Below are 19,131 nucleotides of genomic sequence, written 5' to 3'. Positions count from 1 at the left end.
TACAGAAGCTAATGACTTCACATTGTCTTAGTATCCCATAATGCAAACACATATCCTTTCAGGTGTGTATAATACCATGCATTTCACATTCAAACTTTGTTTGCTTACACTTGGATAAAAATTAAACAACAATATAATTCCTTGGCATTTTTAATTTAATGAATTAAGGAAAATCTTAGAGCCTTTATACACTAAGATATCTTTAAAATTTTTTCACTATTAGATATTATTAGGCAATATTACTACTATTTAGTAATAACCATTGTTTTCAAATGAAATGCACAGGCATATCAATATCAATTTTTTTTTTAATATACTGTAAATACAGCATATTTTGTATTTTTAACTACATTATTTGACTTGAAAAATAATTTGTTGGTTCTGGAGTATGCTCTAGCAAATTAGCACATGAATCACAGAGAAAAACAAGAAAATTGCTGAAAATCTTGAGTAAGCAAAATGCAATAAACAGAAAAACAGGCTTTACTAAATGTAGTACAGTATAAAAATATTGTGAAACCAAATCAAAAGAATACAAGATAAACAAAAAAACATGAACATCTGTTTAATTATTTAGACCTTGCTTACTTCATAAATCACTGATATTCTTGAACAATAAGAAAGCAAATACAGTCATCTTCACTACACAATCAATCATTTTGCAGAAATTTGCAGTGTTACAGAAGGTAGAGATTACAGCTTTAAATTCTAACATGCAAGGAAAAAATAATAATCCTGTTAGGCAGTTTCTAACAAAAATGCCTCAAAAATTTAGTAAGAATTTTATTTCATATTTTTGGTATTCTGTAAAAGAATAAGAATATTCTAAAAGTTACATCTGATTAAATTTGAAGTTTACATAAAATCTGTATTATAACTGAGGCCTTTTTTTTTTTTAACAGACATAGATTTAGTCAAGTGTTTTCTCTTTATAATTATATACAAATGTAATCATAGTAAAATGATATTTGCTAATAACAATTGATGTATTAATAACATACGTGATCTGTAAAATATGCTTTTCCTTACACATGTATGGTTATAAATTGAATTAATACTAGTAGCAAAGCTGTGAAACATCATATATATATATATATATATATATACACACACACATACACATAAACACAACAGAAATCAAAGAATAGTGCTTAGAATGCCTAGGACCGGTGCATATTTAACATGGTTTGCATAATGTCATGAGTAAGCTTTGGAATGATTCAGTATATCAGTGACTTTGAATTATAACTCAGAGTCCATAATTTTTGTGCTACTTCTGTAATATATGATAACACACATATATAAAACAATACCTAGTTTCAACAGAAGAAGAAATGATCTCATTCCTTTGATTTTAATCTGACTTTTTATCAAATATAACTATCAACATTTTTTTTAAAGTAAACATCTGGAATTTCAAAATAGAAACAACAATTGATATGATATTGATGGTAAAGAGCAGCACTAATTTAATAAATGGAATTAATGAAAATATAAAAACAAACTCAGAGGAAAGCATATTTGAATAAAAAAAAATGAAATGATGCATATGTAACAAATGAAAAAGTTTAAAATGCTTGTCTCATTTGGTTATATTATTAACAATGATTATGAAGTATAAAAACTATCTAATAGTCTCTTTTAAAAATGGTAATGTAATATGAATGAACAATTTTTTAATGAATTGTACACAAAAGCATGTTGTACATTTCTAACTATATAAATTCTTATTTACTTGGACTTTTTTTTTTTGATTTTCATTTATATGGCTTTAAGAGAAATCTGTAAGATCCTTGCTGTTCTAAAAAGAAAGAAATAAAAGTAAATAAATATTATATATATATATAAAACATTCATTAATCTGTCTATATATAAAGTAAATATTTGTTTATCTGCTATACTAATTTTTAACACAGAACCAACAATTACCAATTTTGCATGACCTTTCCATACAGGCAGAAAACTTGTGATGAGAATTAACTTTGTTATTTAACACCAAATGGAGCAATAAGCAAGTGTAAATTAAAAGTGTTGCTAGTAAACATAGCAGTAGATTTGAGCTGTGCTAAAAAAAAGTGTTCTTAATTAGTGTATAATGTGGCTTTTTATCGCAAATTGTGCTTCATTTTTTTATCGGTTTGGAAACAAGTGTCCTTCAGTTGGTGATGATGCTATTGAAATTTTTTGATATTTATATTGTGTTTTGCTACTTATTTGTATTGCTTCTTCTTCTGAAAATGGTGTCCATAAAGAAACACATGTCAGTGGCACGGAAGGCTTCTGTACAAACGCCTGGCTCTGCCTTGGATTTTTTGCAGTGGATGTGCTGAGAAAATTACTATATGTATGCATATACCAAAAAATGTGGACTGTTTGGGTAAATGAGAAGAAGGAAAGTATTAACTTATGTGAAAAGGCCTCGATCGATTAGAGCGATTAGAAATGGCAGCAAGTGTCGGGACTATAGTAGAAGAGCTTAGGAGGAGTTAGTGAAAATGAAAAGTGAAATGAAACATTTGGAAGAGAATATTAAACATCTAAAGAAGAGATTGGCTGATAATAATGAGAAGGAGGAAGTTAATATTATGAAGAAAGAGTCCAAGGATAGTCGTATATCATTGTATGGGGGACTCGATCATTAGATGTGATTACTAATAAAGTGCACAAAACATGCTTTCCTGGTGGAATAATGAAGCAAATAACCGATGTTATTTGCTTCATTATTTTGTGTTGCAGAAAAGGAAAGACCAGGCATCAAAATTAGTGGTAGTCATGGGCAAAAATGACTTAGTTGGAGAGAAAAAGAATGCTGATAGAGACTTGAGGAAGTTGTTGCAGCAGGTAAAGAAGAACAGTGTTGTTGGAAAAGTCATAGGCATGTTGCCCAGATATGACAACAGTGAACTGAGAAAGAGATAATGAATAGTAAGATGGCTGAGTTATGTGAGCTAACAGGGGTTCATAATTTGTAAATATGTGGAGTGAATTTGAGAGGAAGTTGGGATAGTTTAAAGTTGGATTACATTTGAATGGGTTTGGTGTTGGGCATTTAGAAAGTCTTGTTTTCTGAGAAGGCACAGAATCAAGAAGTTAATGTAATAAATGATCAGAGTCTACTTGTGAAGCAGGATAGTACAACTAAATGGATTGTACAACAGGAGGAAGATGGATATGAGATTGAAGTGGTTGCAGCAGCACAAGATGATGGAATGCATAAAGCTGAGAATGAGGCAGGTAGGAATGGAAATCAGAATCAGGTAAACGGGAGTGGTCAGACCAAAGAGAGAGGTGAGGTATAGCAGTTAGAATAGAGAATGTTGGTGCTGGTAGAATGGCCTCAAACATGCAGGAATTGTTAAGTTTATACAAAAATGTAAGGAGTATTCAAAACAAGAGAGCTTAGTTTGTTGCATTGATTGAGTCAGTATGGCCAAAGATAATTGGAATAAGTGAAACTTTGTTGTCTGAGGAGGATGTGATGTCAGGAATAGAATTAGAAGGATATGATTAGGATTAGAAAGATATATGCCCTTTCTTGATGAGTCCTTGGATTCCTCATAGAATCTTGGAATCAGAATGTATTTGTAAAAGGTAGGTACTGTTTTAGTAATTTAATTGTATTTTACGATAAGTTGACAATTGTGTTAGATAAGGGAAATCATATACAGTGATATTCTTAGACTTTGCAAAAGCATTTGATAGATTACCAGATGATAAGTTGGTTACAAGCTGCAGAGGATGGGAATAGATAGTATATTGATTAGATGGAAGAGAGATTGGTTCTCTGAACGATACCAGCAGGTTGTGTATGATGGAGCAGTGTCTCAAAACAGGACGGGAACCAGTGGCATGCCCCAAGTTCTGTTCTTAGGCCCATGTTGTTTAACTTGTTTGTGAATGATATATCATCTGGACTGACTGGGGATCTTCAGTTGTTTGCTGATGATGCAAAGTTGGGAAGAATTATAAGTAGCACTGCTGACAATTCCTTACAGGAAGATTTGGATAGACTTTTTATTTGGACAAAAGAGCAGGGTTGTAGTTTTAATATCAAAATCTAATATAAGGCTGTGTACTATATCGATGGTGCCATACTGCAGGAAGTGGATGAGATTAGAGATCTGGGAGTGATGGTGGACAGCAGACTGAAGTTTAGAGGGCATATTGCAAGTGTTGCAAAGGCTGCACATTGTAGTACTGCTATGATAAGAAGTACTCTAACATTTAATTTAATTGTATTTTACGATAAGTTGACATGTAGGGATAAGGAAGTGGTTATGCCACTGTATAAGGCACTGGTCAGACCACACTTGGAGTATTGTGCTCAGATCTGGTCACATGGTTGTGATTTGGAGACATTTGAGATAGTTCAAAGGCAAGTGATTAAGACAATATCAGGACTTTGGAATGCTGGCTATGGAGAGAGGCTGAAGAAATGTGGATTGCAGAGTTTGGTGGATAGGAGGAAGAGAGGTGATATGATATAGACATTTAAGTTAGTGAGAGGATTTTATCAGATTAATCCAGAGGGGATTATAAAAAGAGTAGAAGGTGAGAGGGGAAGAACTAAAGGTCATCCCTGGAAGTTTTGTAAAAGTGTGGTGAAGAGGGGTGTGAGGAGTAGATTTGTCAGTGAATGGAATGCCTTACCAGAATGTGTTGTTAATGCAAGGAGTGTTAAGGATTTTAAGATTCCATATGATAAATATATTGTCAGTTGAATGAACCTCCCATGATGAGTCTGCTGACTCCATAGAGGGTGTAATAATAATAATAAATTAGGTTTTAAGATGCTGTCTCCCAAATTTTTGGTAAGTTTATACAGCCATCCTTGTCGAGGTTTGCAGTATGTTTCACGGCCTATGTTGATTCCAAAAACAATTTCTCTGACTTATAACGACTTCCATGTAGCACTTTTGTTTTTTTTTTCCCAATTGATTCTGTGTATAGGGGTATCTAAGGCATGGTCTGCTAGAGCCGACTTGCCATAATGACAGTGTGCCGGATGTATTTTTTATGTTCAATGAGGTTGATGTCCACAGTTCTTCCTGTTTGTCCATAGTAAGCTTGATCACACAAACAGGGCACTTCATAGACTACTCCTGGATGTGATAAAGAAGAGATTATGTTCTTGGGTGAATGGATGAGAGTTGCCAATTTGATATAAGATTTAAATATGGTACGTAGTTGATGTTTATTAAGCACTTTAGATGTGCCTTGAATGTATAGGATGGTGACAGTTTTGCTGTAGTTTTCTGTGGTAGACAGTGGGGGGGGGGGGGAGAGAAGATTTCTGGAGGAGCATTTCATATTTTTTCTGTCCTTATGGGGATTATAGCCATTGGCTAAGAAGGTGTGACATAAGTGAGTGAGTTCAACAGTGAGAGTATTGGAACAAATCACTCTAGCCCTTGGGTTAGTATTTTTAGGATACCATACTGTTAAGATGGGTGATGGTGTGACTGTTTGTGCAAATATCTCCCTGTATATGTGGGTTTTCTATAAACCGAAGAAGATAAGGAACCATCTTTAAGACAGTGATTAGTGTATCCAGTAAGGGCAGAGAATCATTGCACAAATGCTGAATATAATACTGGTGAAATATCAGCAATAAGTTAATAAATAGTAATTATTTTCTTATTAGTCTGTGTTTTCATCAATACAGTTCAAAATAGTTTAACATGTACAGTGAATACATAAGCCTTTCCATGCACTGAGTCACGAGACTCATCTTGAGAGGCCTCAGTTGTGAGTCCTCCATTATGTGCTGCTTTCCACAACCTCTTTTTCATCTGCAATTTTTGTCTGATGTTTCTAGTTACTGATTTCATCCTAATTCTCCTTCTCTTTTTTTTTATGTTACTGCTCTTTCATATGCAATTCTTGGATATCTGTCAGACAGCCACTCCAATCCCATATGTTGCAACTAAACCATGACTTGTCATTTCGCAACCTCTTAAATGCTTTTGCAAAATCTAGTAAAATCACAGCATATCATTTATCTCATCAGTAACTCATTGTTATGAAAGGTGACCAGATTACTGAAACATAACCACCTCCAAACAAATTCAAGATGTCCCAATAAATAATATTACCCACCAATCTGTCTAATTTTGTATATGAGTTCTTAGTAGTTTTCCACTATCTTAACAACCACAGAAACAATACAAAGTAGTCTATAGTTTGATTGCCTTTTATTACCATCCTTAGGCAATAGTGATATCTTATCCTTCTTCCAATCCTTGGTGACATTTGCAAGACTTTCATTAGACAGCCAAATCACTTGAAGTTGGTTCCTTAGCATAGGTCCTTAAAACTCATGGTGAAATCTCATTCAGTTCTGCTGTCTTGCTGATACTCTAACACTGACTTCATTCACTTCTAATCCTTTAAATCATTCCAGAAACAAAACCTGCTTCACCAGGATGAAATATCCTAGGAGAGTGATCATTAAAAAACTCTATTATGTCAACTGCATTGGTCACTTGAACACCTCACCTGGGAAGATCATTTGGCTACACTCATTTTTTTCCCTTCTAGTCATAACAAAAGAACTCCTTGGGATTTTTCTTTTCTAGCCTCTTCACATATTCTAATTTTTCATTCTGTAATATTAGTTACTTTCCTAGTTTAAGCCTTATATTCCTCATGTACTGCTCTTCACCTGTCTCTTTTCACAACCTCTGTTTCATCTGCAATTTTTGTCTGATTTCCCTAGTTATTGATTTTACTAAAATTTTCATCATCTTTCTCCTCAAGCTATATAATTGGCCATTGCTGCTAACAAATATTTCCTAAGTAGCTCCCATGAATGAGGCCAACTGAAGTGTACAGTAAAGATATATAAACTGGTTTAAACATCCATAGGTGATTTGTCTATGGGCAAGTTTTATTATAAGTTGAATTATTAAATTTGAATAAGAAAATGTGCAATATTGTTATATTGATGCAGTTTTAAGCTATCTTGTCAGAACAGTATCCTACTGTAAAGAAAATGAAGGGACAGTGCTTTTGAATTCACTATTGGTAAAAAACTAGCAAGGCTAACAACATTTTGTTTCCATTGGTAAGAAGTATTAGTAAAGTACATTTACCTTTTTGTATATTGTTGTAACTAAAATACATGTAGACATATATTCTACTGATTATAATAAATAGCCATCGAGTGAATGAGTACGTTTATTCTTGATTGTGTAACTGATAAATGTGCTTTGTCTATCAACCGAAATGAGTACTCTTTGTGATACCCAGCTGTTGCGACATCATTCATTAACATAAAAATAAATACACCAAAAAGAAATAATTTTTGTTATTATTATAAGTTCCTATGGATAAATTAATTTACCTTAAGTGGTAAATGTAATGTGAAATTTCTTGGTTGATAACTGAAAAGAAAACCATAAAATGTATTTGTGGTCTTAACAACTGTCAAAAAGAAACACAGGAGTGTTTTAAATTAATTGTGTTATTCTTCTCATTCATCAAATAGACTGTCAAAGCTTATAAGAATATTCATTAAACAGAGACTACATATTTTCACAATAAGGTACAGGTATGGGTATTATTATTCTTTTTTTTTTTTTTTTATATGCTATTTCTGTTACTCTTGGGATCCCTCCATTAAGTTAGATTGCTCAAGAATCATGCTGTCTTATACTGTTTTATAACTGAACGAGTAAAAATTGTCATTATTCAATACAGTTTTAATTTTTTTTATAATGAATTCTTAATTATAATAAACCTGATATAAAAAAAATTGTTTTTAGATTCATAAACTGTACATATTTCTTTAAAGCATTCTATTTTTTTTAAATGGTTTTGAGATCTAACAAATGTACTAAATTATTATAATATTGAAAGTTCTCAGTATAAATGACATAGAGAGGATAAATAGCTTATTGAAGATAAAGAATTAGCAAAATTTGCAAGAATCAGCATACAAAAAAAAAAAAAAAAAAAAAAAAATAACAAAATATTAATGTGCTTTGACAGCGAATGAGTTTAAGGAGAAGTATGATAGGTATTGTGTCAATAATGGTTTGTATGGGTCTCCTGTAATGAATGTTCTAACTCCACGGATGTACCCAACTAATAATGAATTTAATATTAAAGATGTAAATGATGATATTTTCGATTCTGGTGGTTATCTCTGCCCAGAAATACAAATGATGGTTCATTTCGAGATGACAGTGTAAATTAGTTATAAGGAAATTCTTATATGATCAGACTGCATATTGGTAATACCATGCTAGAAGAAATTGAATTCCCATAATGGAATCCACGATTTTATTAACGTTTCTTTTTTTTGTTGCTGTTGTTGATATGTTGTTGATGTTGATATGTATGTTGCTGTTGTTGATATGAATTCCCATAATGGAATCCACGATTTTATTAACGTTTCTTTTTTTTGTTGCTGTTGTTGATATGTTGTTGTCTTTTACTGAATCTTTCATTATATGATGAATTTGATTTTATTACAGGTAAAAAACTTGTCACTCTCTATCTTTAGTTTCTAGTGTTTAGTCATCTACTCCATGATAAATATGTTTATTTGCTGAATCTGATGTATCAATATAGAACAAATCAGATAAACAGATTTTAATATTTGATAGAGTAGATAACCTAACATTAGAAACTGAAGAAAGAATGACAAGTCTTTTAGCTGGATTAAAATCAAATGTATCATATATATTTTCAGTTGAGTTCAAGGTTATATCGTAGTGTGTAGTGTTCGTGCAAGCTCCTGATAAGATAAGTATTATTTTCAGTTATCGTTGATAAAATTAGTTAATATTGTGTAGTTTTGTTTGCCTTGCGTATTTTAGTGCATCTGTTTGTGTGTTTTTGGTGTGTATAACTTATTATTTGATAAAACACGTTGCAATAATTATGGCACCTGTACAAAGGAAAATGGCGGCCAGTAATGATGGTTTGCCATCGTTATCAAAGAACAATAGTATAAAAGTATATATGATAATAAAGGATTGAATGTGTGTAGAAAATGTAGGGAGAATGAGGAATTGAAATGTATTTCGGATCGTGAGTGTGATATTTTTCTCAAACTTCAGAATGAAGAAAATACCGATATGACAAGAAACGGCAAGGTTGTACATGAGAATTATGAGAATGTGAATGTAGAAAGTGTGAATGATAGTATAAATGGTTTCTCAGAGAATAAAAAAGATGAGATAGATGCATTGAATGAGATCGCGTTGTTGAATGTTGCGATAGAAAGGGCAAAACAGCAGCTAGAGTGCATGAACAAAAGTCGACTGAATGAACCAACCAATAATAAAAGGTATGACAGGAAAAATAGGCGTATGAATGTGAACATGAACAAAATGAAGGATAGAGTGCTGTATGGAGACTCGTTAGTACGAGATGTGTTAGTAGAGGATTTGACAAAATCGTACCAACCTGGTGCAACCATAAAGGATGTAACTGAGTCTATTAGAGAGCAAAAGGAAAGGGTGAAAGAAATGATCGTTGTGGCAGGTACGAATGATTTGAAAGGAGATAAAATGGAAATGATAGAAGACCTGAATGAATTGTTTGAGGTAGCAAAAGAAAAGAGTGAGAGAGTTAGAATGATTAGTCTTTTGCCACGGTATGACAGTGAAATGTTTAAAAGGAGGGCCATAATTGCGAATGACTTTATGCTGGGTTATGTATGACGAGTGGTGTGGAATTTGTGGACGTGTGGAGTGAGTTTGATGGGGAAAAGGATCTATATAAGATGAATGGCTTGCATCTGAATGGTTATGGTGCAAGAAGACTTGAGAAAATGTTGCTGAATGTAGTGGATGTGCAAATTCAGGGAAACTTGATTTGTTAAGGGGGGGAGAGTAGATATACAGTCCTTAGGGAGGCAGTTGAATGTAAGAATGAATATAATATGCTAGAGCAAATAAGGACAACAAACCAGAGTGGGATAGTTAATATAAAGCATCAAGGTAGGGTTGGGGCTAATGGGGGTCTTAAATTCATGTACACTAATACTAGGAGTATTAGGAACAAGAAGGAAGAGTTTTTTGGCCATGGTTGGCACTTCCAGACCACAGGTTATTGGTATTAGTGAAACATGGCTGACTGTAGATGATATAGCTAGTGGGATTGAATGTGATGGGTATAGTGTGTTCAGGAATGACAGAGAGAATAAAATGGGGGGAGGAGTATTGTTGATGATAGCTGATGAGCTACAGCCAAGGAGAATAGAAGTTGAATTGCAGGATAGAGAAAAGAGCACATTTGAGGCCATTTGGTGTGAGATTGTGGCTAGCAGAACTAAATATACAATTGGATGCTGCTATAGACCAAGTGTTGGAAAAGATGGTGGTGATAATATGCACAAGCAAATAGAAGAAATGAGTGGAAGGAGGGTGATTATTATGGGAGATTTCAACTATGGTCGCATTGATTGGAGTGAGGAGAGGACACACGGGAGGAAGGAATTGGATTTTATGCGGTTATTAAGGGATAACTATCTGCGACAGCATGTAATGGAAAATACTAGGGGTCAGAGAGTGCTTGACCTAGTAATTACATCTGAGGATTTGGCTGTAACAAATATGACCACATTGCCACCAATCGGTGAGAGTGATCATAGGGTCTTGACTTGGGAGGTGGCTAAAGGTGTAGAATTTTCAATTAAGACAGGGTACATGTGGAATTATCGGGCTGGAAAGTATGACAAGCTTAGGAGATTGATTGGCTCAGTGCCATGGCATGTACAACTGCAAGGACTAGAAGTCGATAGTGCATGGGAGGTAGTTAAGAAGTGCTTGCATGAAGCAATGGCTGACTGTATACCTAGAGTCCGAATAATAAATCAAGTAGGGGTTAAATGGATGAATAACACCATTAAGTTTGAGCTGCAAAAAAAGAAACAACTATGGAGGGAATTTAAGGAGAAAGGTGACCGGCAGGCACATGAACGGTATAAAGCGCAGGCCAGAAGGGTGACGAGTGTGGTAAGAAAAGCAAAAAAGGATTACGAAAGAACATTGGCCATGCAGACTAAAGAGAATCCTAAACAGTTTTTTTAGGTATGTAGCAAGTAAAAGGAAAAATGTACATGGCAGAATGATTTTAAAGAATGCCGATGGTAGGGAGGTAACTGAATCAGTTGAGATAGCTGAGTTACTGAGTGAGCACTTTGCAAGAATATATCATCCAGGTGGTGACATTGCAGAAACGAATAAACCAGTAGATTATACGGGAATTGTGGTGAATGAAGTGGAGGTGAGTAGTCTATTGCATAACCTCAATGTCAATACATCTGTGGGATTGGATGGTATACCAGTTCGTGTAGTATGAGAAGCAGCTAAAGAATTGTCAGTACCCTTGACCATTTTGTTTAATTTGAGTCTCAGGTCTGGGTTAGTCCCGAGCGGGTGGAAGGAAGGGAAAATAGTTCCACTGCATAAAGGTGGTTCCAAGACTGCTGTTGTAAATTACCGACCGATTAGCATATCAGGAATCATTGTCAAGGTCTTGGAGAAATTAGTCAAGAAAAGAATACAGGATTGGATAGATGAAAATGGGATATTGTATGGGGGACAACATGGTTTTGTGAAGGGTAGATCATGCCTCAGTAACTTGCTCACGTTTTATAACACAGTGACGGCTGAACTGGATAGGAGTAATGGGTTTACAGTATACTACTGGACCTTGCCAAGGCCTTTGACAGGATACCACATGGAACTCTCATCAGTAAACTGGAGCAGATGGGGATAGATATAGGGTTGGTAAGATGGATAGGAGGGTGGTTGACGGAGAGATACCAGAGAGTGGTTTATTCAGGAGTGGAGTCAAAAAGACGTCTTGTGACTAGTGGAGTGCCGCAGGGCTCTGTTATTGGACCACTGCTTTCCAATTTGTTCATCAATGATATTGGAAAGGATTTGAGAGGAAGTGTTCACTTGTTTGCTGATGATGCAAAGTTGGGTAGAGGAATTGTGAGTGCACAGGATGTCAAAATTTTACAGGATGATTTGGATAGTTTGGAGGACTGGGCTAGGAAAAATGGATGTCAGTTTAATGTGGCAAAGTGTAAGGTTATGCACTTTGGGGTGAAAAGAATAGCAGCAGTATATCGCATAGGTGGAACCGTACTCCAGGAGATTGATGAGGCCAGGGATTTGGGAGTGTTGGTGGATAGGGAGTTGAAGTTTAGGGGGGCACATTGCAAAAGTAACTAAAACAGTTCACCAAATCACTTGGCTTCTGAAAAATACTTTAACATGCAGAGATGAACAAGTTGTTGTTCCTCTGTATCGAGCCTTGATAAGACCCCATCTGGACTTCTGTGCCCAGTTATGGGCACCAGGGTTTCTTCGTGATGGGGAGGAAGTGGAGAGGGTCCAGAGACGAGTGACCAAGATGATAGCAGGTCTGTGGAATGAACCTTATGAGAATAGGTTGAGGATTTGTGGGTTGCAGAAATTGGACGATAGACGAAGGAGGGGTGATATGATTGAGACATTCAAATTACTGAAGGGTTTTTATAAGATTGATCCAGAAGATATTTTTGAAAATATGACTGGTGGTGGGAGGACTAGGAGCCATGCATGGAAGCTGGACAAGAGCGTGGTTGACAAGGGTGTTAGAGCTAGGTTTTTTACTTGGAGAGTGGTGAATGAGTGGAATAAGCTTCCAGAGTCTGTTGTGGGTGCTACGACCGTGAATGAGTTCAAGGCAAGATATGATAGATACTGTGTAAATGTTGAATAGTTGTTCCAGACATGATGTTAGGGCCTCCCTCGATGAGTCTGTCGACTCCTTGGAGTTTCCCGGAACAATAATAATAATAATAATAATAATATAATGAAATATTCAGTAAAAGATGATGGTAATAAAAAATTGTAATAAAATTAAATTGTGGTGATTCTGTTGAGATATTTATTTGGATTCATTGATTTCAGAAAAATTATTTCAAATATCAATGTTAGATATGCACTGAAAAAACTAAGCCAAATTATTATAAAGTTGTATCCAGAAACAAATTCATTACTACAGTATCTTTGTTGTCGCAGTTGGAAGTTATAAAAGCTTTAAATAAAGAAATAGCTTGGTATCCTTTAGGTATCATTTATGATGATAGGATCCACCAGAGAATGAATTTAAATCAACTGACAATGGCAATTATGGAGTGGAAAATAAGTTATTAAAAAATTAAAGGATCGAGTAAATAATCATAACTCTTCTTCCAAAATGCATACTTATAAACTTCATAATAAGACAATGTCAAATCGAATGGATCATATGATCCAAGAAATAAAAAGATTACAAACTTAGAAACTCAAATCAGTGATACTGATGCAGTTAATTAAAGATTTATTGATTATACATACTTTTAATTAAAAAAAGGGATGTTTACACACAAATCAAGTTTCATAAATTCTTGAGTACTATATTTGACAAGACTAAAAATCACAATATATTTAGGGGCGAATAATTTCCTTTCATTAATTTGATAATAATTACTTTAAACTAGAAAATAGAAAACAATACCATATTAAGTACTGGTGAGAAAGATGATAAAATATATATAGACGTAACTGTTTCCAAAAACTGGTTATAGAAGACCATATTTACAAATTGAGACAATTTCATTCAAGACATAATAAAATCATTCCTGCTTACAGTTACCTATACGAGGGTGGTCTGAAAAGTTCTCGGCCTCGACCATAGATGGCAACATTATCGGCAAGTTTTTTTTTCTAAATTGGTACGTCTGTCATAAGCATCCATGTGAAATTGTCTGTATCCCTTGAAATGGATAAAATTGAGTATGTGCGGTTATAAATTTCTTTGTAAAAGAAGGTTTAACGGCAAAAGAAATTCATTCAAAGTTCATAAAAGTTTACGGGCACTCTTCGCCTTTGTTTACGACAATTAAGAAATGGACTGCTGAGTTTAAACGTGGCCATACCAGCCTTGAAGATGATCCATGCGAAGGGCATCAAAAAGTGTAAAATCACTAGAAATCATTGATCAAGTGCACGCTATGGTATTGGATGACCGGTGAGTCAAAGTGAGTGAAATTGCTGAGACTATAGGCATTTCAAAAGAACGTGTAGGATATATTTTGCATGAAGAATTGCAAATGAAAAAGTTTGGTGCAAGATGGGTGCCGCGCTTGCTCAAAGCAGATCAAAAATGCACTCGCATGAAAATCTCTGAACAGTGTTTGGAGCATTTTAACAAGAATAAAACTGATTTTGTGCATCGATTTATTATGCCAAAGAAGACAGAGTCGGTTCCATCAGCAGGAAAGGTCATGGCATCAGTGTTTTCAGATGCTAAAGGCACCTTGTTTATTAATTATCTTGAAAAGGGTAAAACAATAACTAGGGAATATTATTCCAATCTTTTAACCAGACTAGACGAAAAAATTCATGAGACGAGACCTGGTTTGCAGAAGAAAAAAAAATCATCTTTCATCAGGACAATGCACCTACCCACACAGGTGTTTGGCAATGGGAAATTTAAGGGATCTGAACTATGAATTGCTGGAACATCCACCTATTACCCAGATTTGGCTCCCTCTGACTTCTATCTCTGAACATCAGACCCCCCCCCCCCCACCCTGAGCACAGCTGGTGAACCTTGATGATATTTCTTCTCTGGAAGGCCTTCACTCACAGCCTGGTGGTATTGCAGAGTTTGGGCAGGTTGAGGTTCCACAGCAACATCACTGGAGCCCCCAATTTGAGGAAAAGCTTGTGGGCTGGGAAGCCAGGAGAGGGTTGAGGAACTCCACAGGGTAGTGGACCGCATCATCCGTTTGCACCACCGAGTCCACAGACCTATACTCCATTTCTGCCCATTCGAACGAGTTGAGTATCATTAATGATGGCAGCCTTGTTGTTCTCGGGGGTCAGAATGGCATGCTCACACAGCCAGTCCATAGACCTCTCCTTGATATCGGCAATATCAGGGTATATCCTGACTGTGAGGTCTGCAGGGATGGCCACCTTTCCTTTGGACTCAGAATACTCTCCATTCCCTATATTGAGTAGAAGTTCGGAGAATTTCCCAATGGAGACATCGCCTCTCAAGTGGACCCTCACATTCTTCCTAAGAGAGTTTTCAGATGAGGGGCCATAGATATGGCACCTTGATGCATGCCTTAACCTCACCAGATCGAGTTCCCCTTGGCACTACTGACAGAGTCTGCCAGAAGTGTCCAGCCAGCAGCACGGTAACCCCCATCACTCCATCATTGCCTCCTGATGTCTTTGAGAGTTATGCTCGGTGCCTCAAATCCCCCCTCCCTCTTGTGCACCATGGTGCTCTCATCCCAAACAATGAGCTTACAGTCCCACAGCACTTTGGCCATGTTGCTTTGTTTTGAGATGCTGAACAGGGATGTTTCTGCATGGATGAGGTTGAGGGGCAGCTTGAATGCAGCACAGTCCATCTTGCTTGCAAGTGGTGTCATAACTGGTCTCCCTCAGATAGTCCCCTGTTCCCCAAGACTCCTTCAGACCTTGTTGGTTGAGGCAGGCTGTACTGTGGCAAGTCCTGTCCTCCAACACTGCATCCTCAATCAGCACCAGGCATTTGTTGTATACCTCGTCCATCACCTGCTGTGCACTGCCTTGCAACTCCTTCTCCACCTTCCATGTAATGTTCTCTGAGAGAGTGTCTTTCACGTTCACGTACTACTTGCAAATGTACTTGGACTTGACACAGTTGCATAATTCCACATTGATGTGAGCATCAAAAATACATGAGAGGACAGGGTTGTAGCGCATCGCACAGCAGTTGTCCAGCTCTATTCCAATTTCTACAGTGAAGCCACCGTCAGCTGGAGACTTCCTCCAATATTGCAGGTATCAATTGTCTCCTGTCTGAGTGTCCTTGAGAATTGGCTGGGAGGGGGTACTTCTTGCTGCAGCTGCTTCCTTTCATGCAGAGTGAATTGTGGTTCAAGCTGCAACAGGGCCCATGAATCTTTGGCCTTGACAATGTTGTGAAGGAGAGGGTCTTGCTCAGGGACAGGTATTTCGACACAGATGATGTTGATCATGTCAGGAAAGATGCGCTGCTCTAGCCACAGCAAGATGTGAATGTGAGACAGACCATGCTTTTGCCACTCCACAGAGTATATGATGCACTGCACTCCCCCAAACAGACTGCCCTTGTTCAAAAGAGCCATCAACTTCTTCCTCTTGAGATGGAACACCCTGGTTATGATGTCGTGACGATCGTGAGACTTTTGCTCAGGCAGCAGTGCATCTGTGATATCCTTCCACCTGGAGTTACAGATGAAAGTGATGAACAGATCAGGATGGCTGTGGTGGCTGACGTATGTCATGGCGTCTTGAATCTGCTAATGCATGCAGCGAGATCCCCCCCCCAAGTGAAGAATGATGGGAGCACCACCATTTGCCCCAGCTGAGCAGCATCAGAATCCTGCCTCCCCATGGCATTCCTCAGATGAATGTAGTTGTCTGCCCTCAGCTGTACCTGGTTGTTCCTAAGGTAGTTCAACCTCTCAGTTTCTATTTTTGGCATACATGCCAACCAAAAATTGACTGAAGAGGGAGCAGAAGTACACCATGTGGTTGACCTCCCCTTGCCTGACCATGATGCAATAGGAATAGAAGCTCGTTGTGAAGACTGTCTTCTTGAGGGGAAACTTGGTCTCGGGGGTTGAGTTGAAGCAGGGCAACAGAGTACCCATCCTCACCATGGCAGAACAGGAATGGGTACTGCAGGAAGTTGTATGACCAGTGGATCTCACTGATGCACAGCAGTGTGTTGTCGTGACTCTGCACCACGATGTCCCACTGCTCAAATTGCTGACTAACAATCACCAGAGATACCTCATTTGCTGTTGGTGCATTGAAGCATGAGCACCAGCAGGCTTTCTATCTGCATGGATGACAACTTTGAACTTCTTGCAGGCTGGAGGTACCTTGTCCAGGGCAGTGTTCAGGTCCTTTATGTATCTGTTGATATCATGTAGCATCCTCTGCAATTGTTTGACATCAAGAAAATTGCTGCACTTCAAGTGCACTTACCTTTCATCCTCGCCCACGAAACAGATTTGCAGGAATTGGGCTTCCTGTTGAGATGATGGCAGCAGACTTCCTACCAAGTGATACACCTGCCCCTGAACTTCGAAGGTTGGTATGAAGCCATCTTGTAGAACCTTCTTGGTCCCGAATGATATCATGTTGAATCAGCCATTATACTTCTGAACATGGTCCATGAAGTGGACGTGCTTGGGGTGGCTGTCCATTACCAGGCTGTAAAGAGGCTTGGGAAGAGGTTCAAAGGGTGGGAGCTGCATCTTGCCAGCACTGCAGCACATGCTGGGGCCTTCCACTTGAGGATAGTACTGGCACTTGTGGTTCATGGTACTTACAGCTACAGTGCTATCTGCCTCATCCTTACATTGCTTCTTCCTTTTAGTGTCAGTGTATCTGATCTGGCTCGATGTTTGTCAGGAGCCTCTTGGGGACAGGAAGAGATGATGGCTGTGAGAGGTGTGAGGCAGAGTCGGGCTGAGGTAGGGGTTGTGTGGTGGACACCTTCAGCTTCACGTGACAAGTACACATCGAAAGTGTAGCCTCCTCACAGGGTAACCTTGAGCACCAATACTCTCACAGAGCTCACCTTTGCAGTAAACCTCGAAGATGAACTTGAACAATTGCCCAGCTGCCACCAACTCATATAAACCACCATAATTCGACTCGGTGCAAAAATTACCATCTCTATACCATATTGATGGAACCGTACTCTGCGAAATTGATGAAGCCAGGGATTTGGATGTGTTAGTGACTAAAACAGCTCAATGGATTACTTTGTTACTGAAGAACATCCTGATGAGCAGAGATAAGCAAGTTATTATACCTCTTCATAAGCCCTTGATAAAATCCCATCTTGATCACTGTGCACACAGATCTGTTCACTCACTTGAGTTTCTTGGGAATGAGGAGGAGGTAGAGAGGATATAGAGGCATGTAACCAAGATGGTGGTGGAATGCACCTTATGAAGATAGGTTGAAGATTTGTGGGTTACAGAAATTGGCTGATAAATGGAAAAAGGGTGATATGATTGAGATATACAATCAATGAAAAACTTTTAGAGGATTAATACAGAGAAATCCTTCCGAATAGGTTTGGTCGTGTGAGAACTAGGGCCCTACTTAGAAAATGAGCGAGAGTGTCATTAGCAAAGAAATGAGGACTAGATTTTTTGAATGGAGAATGGTGAATGAGTGGAATAAGTTCCTAGAGTCAGTTGTGATGAAAACCTGAAACATGATAGATATTGCACAAATATTGGATGGTGCTTGGCTTATATAATATTTAGGAGGTCTACCTTGATGAGTCTATAGACTCAATGTATTTGCCCATATAATGATAATAATATAGAACTTGCATATCATTCAGACAGCCAATCTCCAATCTATCTAATCAATCATGATATCCATTCCAATCCTCTGCAACTTGTACACCAACCTATCATGACGTAATATATTAAATACATTATCTAACACATTTATCATCTTATGATAACATGCTAGTAGAGTACTAAAACAATAAAACAAGACTTGGATTTTTTGAAATCTGAAATATTGGATATGTTCACTTATATTCAGCCAGGCCCAGAATTCTTGTTATTAATTGGGCTTCTAGAGAGAGAGTTTACATCTTAATTAATGAAACTCCAAGGCAAACTCTCATACTGAAGATTTTTATTTTCATAACCTCTTTGTCATTTTCATAAATGTTTAAAGTTACAAAGGCAAATATTTGTCTGCTTGATATAAACATAATAATGGATATTTCTTCATCTTCTTCTTCTTCTTCTGCAGCTTTTCCCACTTAAGTAGGGTTGCTGTTTGTAGTGAGTCTCCTCCACAACTTCTTGTCTTGGGCTGTAACCACATCCAAGTTCTTCATCCTCAAGAAATCCTCCACCATCTCCCTCCATCTCTTCTTTGGCTGCCTGCACTTCCTCCTCCCCTGCACATCCATCCGTATGACCTTTCTTCCCACATACTCTTCCTCCCTCCTCATCACATGACCAAACCATCTCAACCTTGCCTCCTTAGGAGCAAGTTATGAACTTGCTCCTAAGTTCATAACTTTCACCATTCCCCTTACATA

General features: G+C 37.2%; 1 protein-coding gene across 7 annotated transcripts in view; it reads right to left on the bottom strand.

Annotated features, from left to right (window-relative positions):
- Window positions 1–466: 466 nt before the first annotated feature.
- Window positions 467–19,131, bottom strand: part of LOC150093675 (transcription factor CP2-like) — a 357,564-nt gene continuing 338,899 nt past the window's right edge. For all 7 annotated transcript variants that reach the window (XM_090412621.1, XM_090412620.1, XM_090412622.1 and 4 more), the window contains one exon: window positions 467–1,801. In XM_090412621.1, coding sequence (XP_090268747.1) covers window positions 1,758–1,801 — 44 coding nt within the window. In that variant the 3' untranslated portion in view covers window positions 467–1,757. The remainder of the gene's footprint in view (window positions 1,802–19,131) is intronic.

The sequence above is a fragment of the Typopeltis vanoorti genome, chromosome 23 (genome assembly GCF_054136105.1).
Source record: "Typopeltis vanoorti isolate ZY-2024b chromosome 23, IOZ_Tvanoo_1.0, whole genome shotgun sequence".
Lineage (NCBI taxonomy): Eukaryota > Metazoa > Arthropoda > Arachnida > Uropygi > Thelyphonidae > Typopeltis > Typopeltis vanoorti.
Note: the sequence above shows the minus strand (reverse complement) of the source record. Positions and strands in the feature narration are given on the sequence as shown.